The sequence below is a fragment of the Haplochromis burtoni genome, unplaced genomic scaffold (assembly GCF_018398535.1).
Source record: "Haplochromis burtoni strain Fernald_Lab_line unplaced genomic scaffold, NCSU_Asbu1 Contig_448, whole genome shotgun sequence".
NCBI classification, from domain to species: Eukaryota; Metazoa; Chordata; class Actinopteri; order Cichliformes; family Cichlidae; genus Haplochromis; species Haplochromis burtoni.
Genome location: NW_024582809.1, coordinates 54,033 through 65,934, shown reverse-complemented (window position 1 = coordinate 65,934; position 11,902 = coordinate 54,033). Strand labels below are relative to the sequence as shown.

The 11,902-nt window shown below is 40.6% G+C and overlaps 1 protein-coding gene across 1 annotated transcript in view; it reads right to left on the bottom strand.

Annotated features, from left to right (window-relative positions):
- The window catches only part of s1pr5b (sphingosine-1-phosphate receptor 5b), a 12,328-nt gene extending 2,010 nt beyond the window's left edge, over positions 1-10,318 (bottom strand). Inside the window, exons 1-2 of the mRNA XM_005945732.3 lie at positions 10,151-10,318; positions 3,375-8,825 (exon numbers count right to left, since the gene is read on the bottom strand). Coding sequence (XP_005945794.1) covers positions 7,347-8,558 — 1,212 coding nt within the window. The 5' untranslated portion in view covers positions 8,559-8,825; positions 10,151-10,318 and the 3' untranslated portion in view covers positions 3,375-7,346. The remainder of the gene's footprint in view (positions 1-3,374; positions 8,826-10,150) is intronic.
- Between the last annotated feature and the right edge of the window lie 1,584 nt (positions 10,319-11,902).

Below are 11,902 nucleotides of genomic sequence, written 5' to 3'. Positions count from 1 at the left end.
GGCACATTTAAATCTTACAAATATAGTTATTTGGCTTATATCGTGATAGATATCGTTATCGCCTGAAATGAAAAAACAAACAAAAAACATATCGTGATATGAAAAAATCTCATATCGCCCAGCTCTACGATTACCTCAACTCAACATACAATAATAAGGTATGTGTTGGTACTGGGTACCAATCCAGGAACAGTGTTTATTTAATACACTGTATTTGAGTAACGAAAAATACTTATCAGGCTTGATTTAAAACATTGCTTTACTAATTCTGTTTGCAATCCAAGACAATTTAAAAAACAAAGGGAGTACTACAATAGCTGTAAGGGCTTATCCAACAGGTGCTCTTAAGTAGGGCAGATGCAAAGTCAGGCTACGTCCACACTAATGTGTTTTGAAAACGCATCGTTTTCTCTCCGCTTTGACCTCCCGTCCACACCGAGACGGCGTTTTCCTCAAGAAAAAAAACGCAGCATTTTGAAAATGCTCTTGAAAACACATACATTTCAAAACGGAGCTGTCCCGTCGCAGTGTGGACACTTGAAAACGACTTTCTAAAACAATGATGCATTTTAGTCATGTGATGCAGTCATGTGAGCAATTAAACAAAGATAGCCGAGTGCATTATACAGCAGTTGTTTTGATTACTCTCAACTTTGAAAAGATTAATATCAGTTTGTACATGCTCCGGATAGCTTTTCTTCAAATTCTTTAGTTCTCACTTGCTTTTGCGTGAAAATGACTGAAAATGCTAGTGTGGACGCCGTTTTCAAATCTATCCGGGCTAGTGTGGACGTAGCCTAATGCGTTTTCATTTGTCATGATAGTTTCTCCTTATCTGGCATCGCTTCACACACAGGTAGTGTGCACAGCTGATAAAAGACGGGGTGAAGTGAAACACGCAAAAGAAAAACTGTTGGTGAGGAACTCAAGTGCCTGGAATCCTACCTATTACTTTCACTACTTTTAAAAGTAAAAAACGTCCACATAGAGAGGCTAACAATATAAGCAAAACAGCAAGTAAGTGTAAGTGAGTGTGTAAGCAGCAGCTAGGGAGTGCTGCTCATTTTGAAGGACAACGCCGTGACTTAAATTAGGCTTTAATTTAACAGGCCAGCATGAGTAAGTGTGCTCTTGCTCTGCCCTGTTGCCAATCCACTGGGGGTTTGAACAGAGGGAACAGTTTGTTCAAACCAACAGCAGAATCCAAGTACATCCATTGCAGCATCTTCCAGACATGTTTAAACCAAATTAGGCTAAGAAAACAAAACAATCTTTTAATCAGAGTCAAGAGGTACTTTTATCGGAGTAATCCAGGAGGAGGAGAGGGCTCTGGCTCTGCAGACTGGCTTACAAACAAATACTTCTACAGGTAATATGTGGGATCAGATCCACTACGTTGAACCCATTAAGTTGAAAATTTAATGCCTTCATTTTTATTCCAATCCCACTTCTTCTTTTCAGAATATGAACTGCCTGCAACATTGACGTACAATACAAGAAACATGTGGTTAATGTCTGTTTGGAGCCCTCTGATCAGGAAGAGTCTGAATTACTCAGCAACAATGCTGCTGTGAGGGTTCAGTTATATAACAAAGCACCCGTGAGTTGTGTATACACACCAACACAAACACACACGCACACTGATCGTTACGTGAAGCATTGATAAAAGGACGCAAAACAAAAGGCCAGGTTATATGACCTTGTAGCTTTCCAATCTGCAAATAGGTTACCGTGTTCTTTGCAATCATTAAAGATTAAGGGGAAAAAAAACCCAAACTCAGTTTGAGAGTTTTTCATTTTACCAACAAATGGGAACACGTCAGTGACCATGATGGAACTCGTCATGAGGAAGTCAGCCAGTTAAGCTCGCTGTAATATGAAACACACCGCGATTCACATTTACTGCTGTGCCTCCCCCCTTCCAGGATTCTGGGTGAAATAGTTTCACAGGAGAACATATTGCTCAACTCGCCCACTTTCCACAGCAGACAGAAACGACTCACTGACAAACAAGCTCTCCAAGTCCCACACTATACCTGCTGCATTTCTCTGACATTTCGTCAATAATAAAAACACGTTTTTGGGTATGATGAATGCGACAGGTATAACTGGGTCCAAGCCACTCTAAAGATAGTATCTGTTGTTGAATCAATCAATTGATGAATCAGCTGACAAACACTGCAGGTATTATGATAACATTTATTATTAAGACATTTTATAACCTACACATGTGGGAGATCCTGAAACTTCACATGCCATAAGCCAAATGACTCCTAGCAAACATCTGGAGGGTTTTACTCCTCTAACATGAAAAAACTTGTTCATTACAGGTTCTAGAAGTGCAATTAAACTGTCACTCGACGGTGACACTAAACAAGGAAGTTTCAAGGAGTTGGCAGCAGTAAATCCTTACTAAAGGACGAACTCAAACAGAAACTGAAAATGTCCAGTATACATCTTTAAAAGACGAACGTGAACGATAAACCAGCGATCTATGCTGATGCTGCTAAAAATCTTCCACTGCAACCCTAATCTTGACAAGAAAGTTGGCTCATCAACAGCACAGTAATAAAGATGCACACTCACCCCTGACAGAGACCCCGCACGTCGGTTTGCGTGCCACCCTTCAGGCCTACAGGTCTTGGGTGTCTTACAACAACTGGAGGGACTCTACAAGTTTAACAGTTTGATCTGAGCTACACCTACAGCTGTGTCAGCGATTTTTATTTTATGCTACAAAGCCAGCAAACGCAATCGAGCCAGAAGTGAAACAAACACAAGTACAGAGTGCAGCGCGTTTCTCGGGCATTTTGGCAACCAGCTCTCCTCGGTGACTCATCGTGAACTCTTCACCGAGCAAATAGTGGAACTGGATGTACCAAAACATGACCCAGAAGTGAAGCCAGACCCTTACATAAACCCTGATGGACTTGGATTTCCGCGCCATTTACCTGACATGAAGAGCACACAAAAAGCCACCGTGTGTCCTCTACGAGGATCATTTCTGAGCTTGCGTTTGTAAAACAAAAATAATCTACAGACCTGGCATGCAAAGGTAGAGGAGAGCAAGAAAAATCGGCTGCAGGTTTCTGGTGGGTTTGCAACGACGGTGAACTCAGAAGGTCTCACGATGAAAGAGCCGTAATCCCCATCAAAACAACAAGTCAAACGTTTCGGAAACAGAGCTGACAGCAAAATAGGCTCCTAATAATAGACAGTAGAGTAACGGCTGTGAGCCGAGCTCGTAACAAACGTGCTAACAAAGCGGTATCAAAATATATTCTTGCTAACCCGCCCGCACAAAATCCAGATATGTCCAAACAACTGACATTAATCAATAATGGCTCCTTAAATTTGGAATAACAGAGAATTACCGTAGTCTAGAACAATTCCTCCATCGCGGTCTGCCGAGCCCCGAGCCACACAGAAAGGAGGGGAAAGCTGTAACTCAGCGTGACTAAGCATTGTACCGGCCTCATCTCGCCTTCACAATAAGAGCTCGCCACCAAAGCGTTGGCCCGCCTCTGTTTATTACTAATGGCAGACAAACGCTCCCCGTGGGAGGGGGCTTTTATTGAGAAGGAATTCTTAAAACGAAGGAAAAGCTGGGCCAAATTTTGGCAGGGAGCCAAAAACTGCAGCATTAACGTCAATCAAAATCTGTTATAAATACCATATAGAGGATAAAACTGCAAAACAGGTACTTATTTTAGCAACTTAAAAAGGGATCTCATTATGAGAAAATAACTAGAATAATGCAGTAACACTGCTTTAAAACTGTATGAGTAATTGTTGAAACCCCAGCAGGAAATTACTAAACTGGCATTGTTTAACGATCACTATGTTGCTCAGACATAATGGTGTGTGCTCTAGAGACATGGTTATAATGTTCCTGCAGTTCTGCTTTAAAACATGAATGACTCCTACATAGCACAGGAGCTTGGGAGGAATCTGTTTGCAGTGCTGACACACCACTAAGGTTTTTTTCCCCTCCTTCCAAAACACGTAATTCAGGTCACAGAATTTGATGTTCTGCCTAAAAGCCAAAAGGTGGCACCAAAAGCTAACTGTGAGACTGCAAGCATAAACATTCACTTTTGAGTTTACTCCTGTGGAACGAGCTGCCATAATATAACCAAGACATTTAAGCCCTGTTGCTCTGCAACCACAGTTCACCACTCATCACATCAAGCAGTCCATGATAACATTCCATCTATACACCTTAACGCTGAAAGGACTGGCAAATCCTAGATATGAAACGACAAGTCATGATTCATACACCACTTAGAGTTCCCCCAAGACTCTGTTGTGTGTCTGCGTAAAGATCCAATCAGAGGAAAAAGCTGAAGTAAGCCTTGAGGCACCAAACTGCTCTTCTAGATGGATGCTTCCTATACACTGATAGTCCAAGTGTTGGTTAAGAGTGCACTCACACTTGGACTATCAGTTCCCCAGCTCTGTAATTTCCCAAATTCTGCTAGAGCAAGGAAAAGTACAGGTTTTTCATTTGTGCCTGTGGCATCAAGGGCCTATCAAGGGTCATAACTTATAACAGCTGAGTTTGTTGCAGCAGAATGGAAGCCAGAGTACAGGAAAGATTCTCTGACTTGTTGACCTCTGCCAGGAGGCACAGTTCTCATGGATAGAGCAAACATCTGGAGGAACACCTGCACTGTACAAATCATATCAGAGTTATTCTAGCACCATCAGGAAGGGCTTATGTCTATAGGCCACAGAAAGTAAAAATCACAAGAACATATCTGCTATCTATCACACTAGGCATGCTTTGCATTGTTGACATTTTTTAACAGTGGCCTGACAAAAAATAACAACAACTGAAAAACAAGTGAAGAACTTAACAGCTTCTTTTAGCTTCATGCAAATCAACCAACAGTCTTTACCAGATTTGCATGTTAGCATTAAAAACCATGTCTTCATAACTGTAACTTTGGCAGTATTATAAGACAAATGTAGACATAAATGCAGGCACTAAACACAGTTTTCTTGCTATAGGAGCTAAATTAGCTGGATACATAACAGCTGTGTAATTTTTCCTTATTTTAACTATAGTCGATGTGAAGGGCCAGTGAGAGTGAGGCGATAGTCATTCTTAATCACTGGTTGACAGGAAAAAAAACAAACAAACAAAACAAAACCTTACTGTTCAGTGTTTATTAAAGGTTACATTGGGTGCACTATTACACTTGGTGTGCTGGGCGTTATTGACAGCTTATTTCTAACAGTGGTGTGACATTTAAAAAAAACCCTGAAAAACCACATACCAACTTCTTTTATTTATAAGTCACTGGTGGTCATGACTTCGAACAGTTGAGTCTGCTGCAGCAAAAATCAAGCTGGAGGACAGGAAAGATTCCCTGACTTGATGACCTCTGCCAGCAGGCACAGTGGATACAGCAAACCCCTGGAAGACGGGTTTATGGTTGACTGCAGAATGCCTTTAGGGCAAAGACAGTTAAAATCACATGAAAAAAATCTGCTGTCTGTCACACTAGACGTGCTTTGCATTATTGACTTTTTTTTTAACAGTGGCCTGACAAAACAACAACAACAACAACAACTGAAAAACCATTTAGCAGCTTCTTTTAGTTTTCTGCAAATCAATCAGTATCTTTCAATTGTAGCTTAACTGGATACATAACATGTAGAGAGATTACACGGCTGTTAACTATGACTGGCAATGTGGAGGCCAGATTAGTGTGAGGTGATAGTAACTCTTAACCACTGGTTAAGAAGTATTTATTTAAAAGAGGCATTGTGTGGAGGTTAAGCCATACTGAGACGGGCTAAAGTTGAAGTATATAGGTCAATGCCATTACCAGATGTGAAATGAGGGAGGCTGACTTCCTGCGATACTTCTTCGCTTAACCACAGCTACACTAACACAGTAATACACACTGATGCACTTAAGAATGCTGCAGGGTACTAACAGTGAAAATAAATTGAAAACCCATTGGAATGTTTTAGAGAAACACTTTATTTCTTTTATGAAAAGAAACACAAATTTTGCTAACGTTTTCTTGTTACAAAATATATATATAATTTACAATAGAGATATATAAAATATGCTCACAAATACATCAAGTTCACTACATACATTTTAGTACAAAAAACCCACAACCTCATTTAATCAATTAAAGTCTTGAATGACGTAAGAAAATAAAAATCATTCAGTACCTTTAACTGAAATGTTCTATTAACTTGATGAACGATGAAAGGAAGCACTGAAACAATTGCTCGGTAAATTTATACCAGATTAGAATGATCTGTAACTTACAAAGGCAGAAATATTTTAATCCATAAAAATTGTGATGCAGCTGAATGAACGTTTTCCTAAGGTTGTCTTCTTCACAAGCTGCAATGTAAAGCCTTGACATGATGCAACTGCAGCTGATTTGGTTTCAGTTGGAGTTAAGCTGTCAGCCAGTGGAAAGTAAACATTACTTGTAACATTATCTTTCAGTTAATCCCATGCTAAGTATGCTGACATTTTGTAAATGCAGCAGTTTTTACTGCAGATGTCAGGCTGACATTTCAAAAAAACTGGACACGACCCCAACAACTTTCCACGTCTACCGCAGATAGGTTAACCATCTGTCATTTCAAAACTGTCAGGGGGTTTTAATTCCGCACCTCCTCTCCCACATACTTTATTTGCATTCAGCATTCAGTAATTTCAAGAAGGGTGCCACCTCTTTCCTGTCAACTTAATTCCTTTGCATCACATACACAGATATGTGTAACCAAACATCTACGCGTGCAAATCTAGCACACGATCAGTCTTCGAACCAGCGAAATCCAGGTGTCTGCAGATTACACACTGTAACTGTTAGGAGTTTTAATTCTGACTTTAAGGCACTTAAGAAACTGCAAGAGGAGAAACGTTAGCCTCCATATTATTCCAGCAAGTACATAGTTTTCAGTCTTTCACTCTTTGAGTTTACAGAAGCATCCTTCTAAGCTTCACACAAAATACAGAAGCCCAGGAAAATAATTGAGTCCAAGGTTGCATATGTCAGTGCAAATTAATAAAGGAGACATATTGCTAGCATCATATACATAAAAACCATTACGTGTTCACATTTGAAATACATCCTTTGCTCTCTGGTTTGGTATGCTTCATCAAAATGAAATTCTGTGATTCAGTTATATTGCCATAACTGCGCCACACTGTCAAAGGTGAGTCATCGTCTTTCATACGCCCCCCTTTCTTTGTCTCTTTGAAAAAAAAAAAACCACAGAACTGTTTCTCAATAGTGGATGTGCTACATATCCTCTATTGAGCGGGAAACCCATTTACACATTTTGGACACAGTCAGTCAAAGTCTTTATGACTTGAAAAGTTTGGGGTATAGGGCTTTAATTGTAGATGGAGTGGTGATGACATTTCCAGATGAAATGGTGGTCTCCAGACCCGGTTCTAACTTCTGGGAGGGCACCTCAGTTTTACTGAAACTGCACTCCAGGAACGGCATCCCAATCTTCTTCACCTGCCCATCCGACGTCATTAGACACGGCCGACAGAGGAGCCTCAGAATGGCCCTCCTCATGTCCTTACTGGTCAGTGTGTAGATGATGGGGTTGAGGAGCGAGTTGATAATGGCTACTCCCAGGAAGTACTCAGCCTTGTAGAGCACAGAGCATCCACGGATGGGGCAGGAAAAATCTATCAGGAGGAGAATGAAAAGGGGCAGCCAACAAGCGATGAAGACTCCCAAGACAATGGTGACTGTCTTGAGGAGAGCAATGTACTTCTCTGACTTCCTGGCTAAGCCCTTCCTTATGCTGCCTGACAAGCCGAGCCGCTGGCGCTGTGTGTTGGTGCGGACGATGCGGAAAACACGCACATAAAGCACCACGATGGCCAAGAGCACAGCGCTGAAAACAGACACACAGCACAGAATGTAGCTTTTGGCATAAAGCGGGAGCACCGTTGAACACTGGTCCAGTCTGCGGATGCAGTTCCATCCCAATATTGGGAGGATTCCCAAAAACCCTGCCACGGCCCAGCTCGCACCAATTAGTGCCAACATGCGTCCCCGCTTTGCCCCATGATACGGCCTCATGGTCACCATAGTGACATGGCGTTCAATCGCAATGGCTAGTAGACTAATTATAGAGGCAGCCAGAGTGATAAAGACCCCTCCCTCCCGGAGGAACCACATCACTGGTGTCAGTTTTAAAGTATTTTTTCCCGATAGGAGGATATTGACCATGTAGGCAATACCAGCCAGCAAGTCTGACAGAGTCAGGTTTCCCAGCAGGTAATACATGGGCAGGTGGAACTTTTTATTCCTCCAAATGGCAAGCAGAACCACAGTGTTCTCCAGGATGATGAGGACACACACCACCAGTAAGGCAATGCTTTCAGGTTTGAGCCTATCACGGTTGCTCAGCTTCTCAGTGTAGTTGTAATGCTTTTCAATGACAGATTTGTCCTGGTATTCACAGAAGAACTGCAGGTAGCATGAACATGAGGGAGTAGTGGAGGTGGGGGGTGAAGCTGAAGTCACTCTACTGGAAGAATTTAAAGCCTCCATGCCTGATGTTGCTTTTCTTCTATTCTGTGTGCACTCAGTAGCTACAAAGTCATCTTTGATGATATGCTTTCAGTAGTAGGAGCGGTGAAGAATTTATCAAATGGATACCCACTCTCACAGAAAATGCCAGAGCCCTTTCAATACATAGAGGGATTACATGCAGCATATACAGTGTAATCCTCCAGGATCCTCAGATGTTTTCTTTGCCCCTTTTTGCCAGCAGAGGGTGGTTTTGAGCTCTGCCTGGTTAGAGAGCTTAGACATGCACTGCAAAAAGACATGAGAATAGAGCATAAAAATGATGGCAAAATGAAATGCAGAATCAGTGAAATTGAAAATAACTGCTTAAAATTGTCACAGTTTTAAATGTACATATTAAAGTGGCTATTTACTGGTTCCATAATCTGACATTTGGCCCAAAAAGATTGAGCGCGTCAAATCTGATGAATCCAAAGAAACCAAAGTGTAGGCTGAACATGTGAAATCTATTGCTGCATTGTCTGACAGATACATGTACAGGCAAGTATGAATGCATATTCAATTTCATTTAACTTAGGCTTGACCTCTTGTTATTCACTAAAACAGATGAGAGAAAGTAACTATTGCTGTTTGTGTGTGCTGGGCTGAATAAGATGCAGAGAGCAGAGGGGTAAATTTAATGTCAGACGGACATTTAGGTTTTGCAGCTGTGTATAAACTAAATGCCAGTTACTCTAAGGTTGTTAGACAAGAACCATCACACTGTTTGATTTGCGTTTGATTTGACACACATGCAGCTCATTTTCATTGTGTACATGACGTGTGTTTGAAGCCAACTTCACATATGCAAATCTACTTTAAACCCTCAAAGTTTAATACAGAAACAGCACGTCTGAAGTTTACGCCATTGGCCAATTCCAATATAAATACACTGATGGATTTAGCCATTAGGCTGGATACAGTCAGGGGTGATTAAGTTTACATTCTTTTCAGTCTCTTTTTGTGTGAAGGATTTTTCCCCCCTTTTTCTTGAGTCATGTGTTAACATTTAACAAATGTTCTGGAGGCTTGAACTCATTTAGCTCACTGGCAAGAATTTGGGAAATGAATGCAACATGAGCATAGTGTCTGTGTGTCGGCTCTCTCCATTGTACAGTCATGATTTACATAATGTAGAAAAGTATGAATGAAGATTATAAAAGCATACCAGGATTTCTGTGTCAAATCATGTCACTATGAGCATTTGTATGCAATAACTAAAGCACTTTTTTTCTTTCAAAGATTTCAAACTTCCTGGAAAAATGTTTTTTCCCCCCTGTATATCACTTAGAGAGAAATATCTATAAATGTTAGTTAAGATATTTTGGCATCCTTGCTTATCCCTGGTATGACAGTGATAAAAAATACAAAATAAAAATAAAAAAGCAAGGTTAAGATGTTACAAATACATTTTTATGCAAATCAGGAAAATATAAAGCCTGTGTTCTAAACTGTATAAACAAGCCTTAACTTCAACTTCAACTAAAACAAAGTGTCTAAAGAAAAAATGGTAATAATATTGTCAAATTTTGAATCAGACATGGGAAACACAAAGAAAGAACGAAAGAAATTACCTGGGAAATGTTGTAGTATTACTTTTATCCTGCACTTCATTTGCTGTTCAGTCATCAGAATCCAGACAAGCACACCAAGTAAGTCACAGTCAAACTGACGAGGCAGAGGGAGTGAAGTGCGACCTTAGCTGAAACATGCATCAGCTTCGGGGGTTGGTCTTAGCCTGAACTGTCTCTCCCCCTTACATTCCCTCTCTCTTCTTCTCTCTTGCTCACTCTTGCACATTTGCACAGATAGTGTGTGCGCGTGAACACATACAGAATACATACAGATGTGTGCCGCTTCAGATGAGCTGGTGCAGAGATCTTTATCACATTTCATTGTATTCTGTGAATCTCAATATACGACATCGGTAGTCGTGATTATAGTTCAAGTTTCATGTTGTGTTAGTGATGAACCAACAAATATAAACGGATGATATCAACTGAATTTTTCTTATTTCATCACAAAGCCTTGCCCTCTCATTAAATATAGAAAACATAATGACAACATAGGAAATGTTTCTGGGTCTCTGATTAAAATCTAAACTGCCCTCATTTCCCTTTAAGTGTTACCGCTATTATTACAGGTGCTGTTAAATAAAGGGAAAAAAATCCAAAACTAGGGAGAACACCAGCTTAACACATACATAATCATAATTAGAATCATTTTTAAGTATTTATGTGTTCCCATGAATAACTGCTATGCTACAACTCTTCAGATACATTTCGTACACTGAAACTTTGCAACTACTTGGAAAAACACTGGAAGAACCAGTTTTGAACACTGCAGCAACAGTCCCACTCTGGGCCAAGTGAAATAAGGACATCGAGCTTTTTTTTCTGTCAAGTTCCACAGAAATTCGATTTAGCTGTCTCATGGTTATCTGTTCTAAAAACTCTACTTTTATAGTGAGGGAAGTGAAAGGAATCTAATTCACATGGTTCAAGCCCACAGTGACATCCCAGTTCTCAGAACCTGATTGTAGCATGCTTTGACACGCTTCAGCAGGTTACCTGTGAAACCTCCCCTGCAGGGCTTGCAGACCGTTTATCAGAGCTAAACAAAGCAGGGGAGAGGTAAGTGTGAAGCAATGCAAGTTAAACAAAACTTTTGTTGGTTTGTTGTGGGTTTCAAAGCTGACACTTGGAGTTGTGCAAATGCACACACTGCTCTGTAGAAGGAGAAACACTGAAAGTGATTGAATGCATGTGAAAAAGCTGTGTAACTCAAATAACTTTCTCTGCCCACAGGTTCTGACAGTTCAGATTCCTGCTCTTTATCCATCTGTTCCTCTGATTCGTTACACCACTGTATTCAAACAGAGGCTACCTTCTACCGAACCTGTTTGGTGTGGCAAATATAACTGGTTTAGCTAAAGGATTTGCAAGCTTCTTTGTGTATATCTGTGTCAGCATGTGGGCAGTGCATAACACAACAATATGTGTTTGTGTACTGATAGCATTAAGGGTTGCCTCACCTGATAAAGGCCGTTAAATGTGACTGCTCACACGCTGACATGCATTAATGAACCAGTGGTCACTCAAATGCAGCCGTTAAAAAAGGGGGCAGCATACTCAGCAGTAGAAACATGACTTTATTCCAGGTATAGCACAAACTTTCTTCTTCACAAAGATGACTGTGAGCTATCTGAGTTACTGCAAAATCAGCAGGTTTCCATTCCTCTGTTCCATCCAGTTAATGTTGATATTATTTCCAGTGTGTTTGCACCTTTTATCTATTTGTAGGGCAAGTAACACACAAAACTTTAT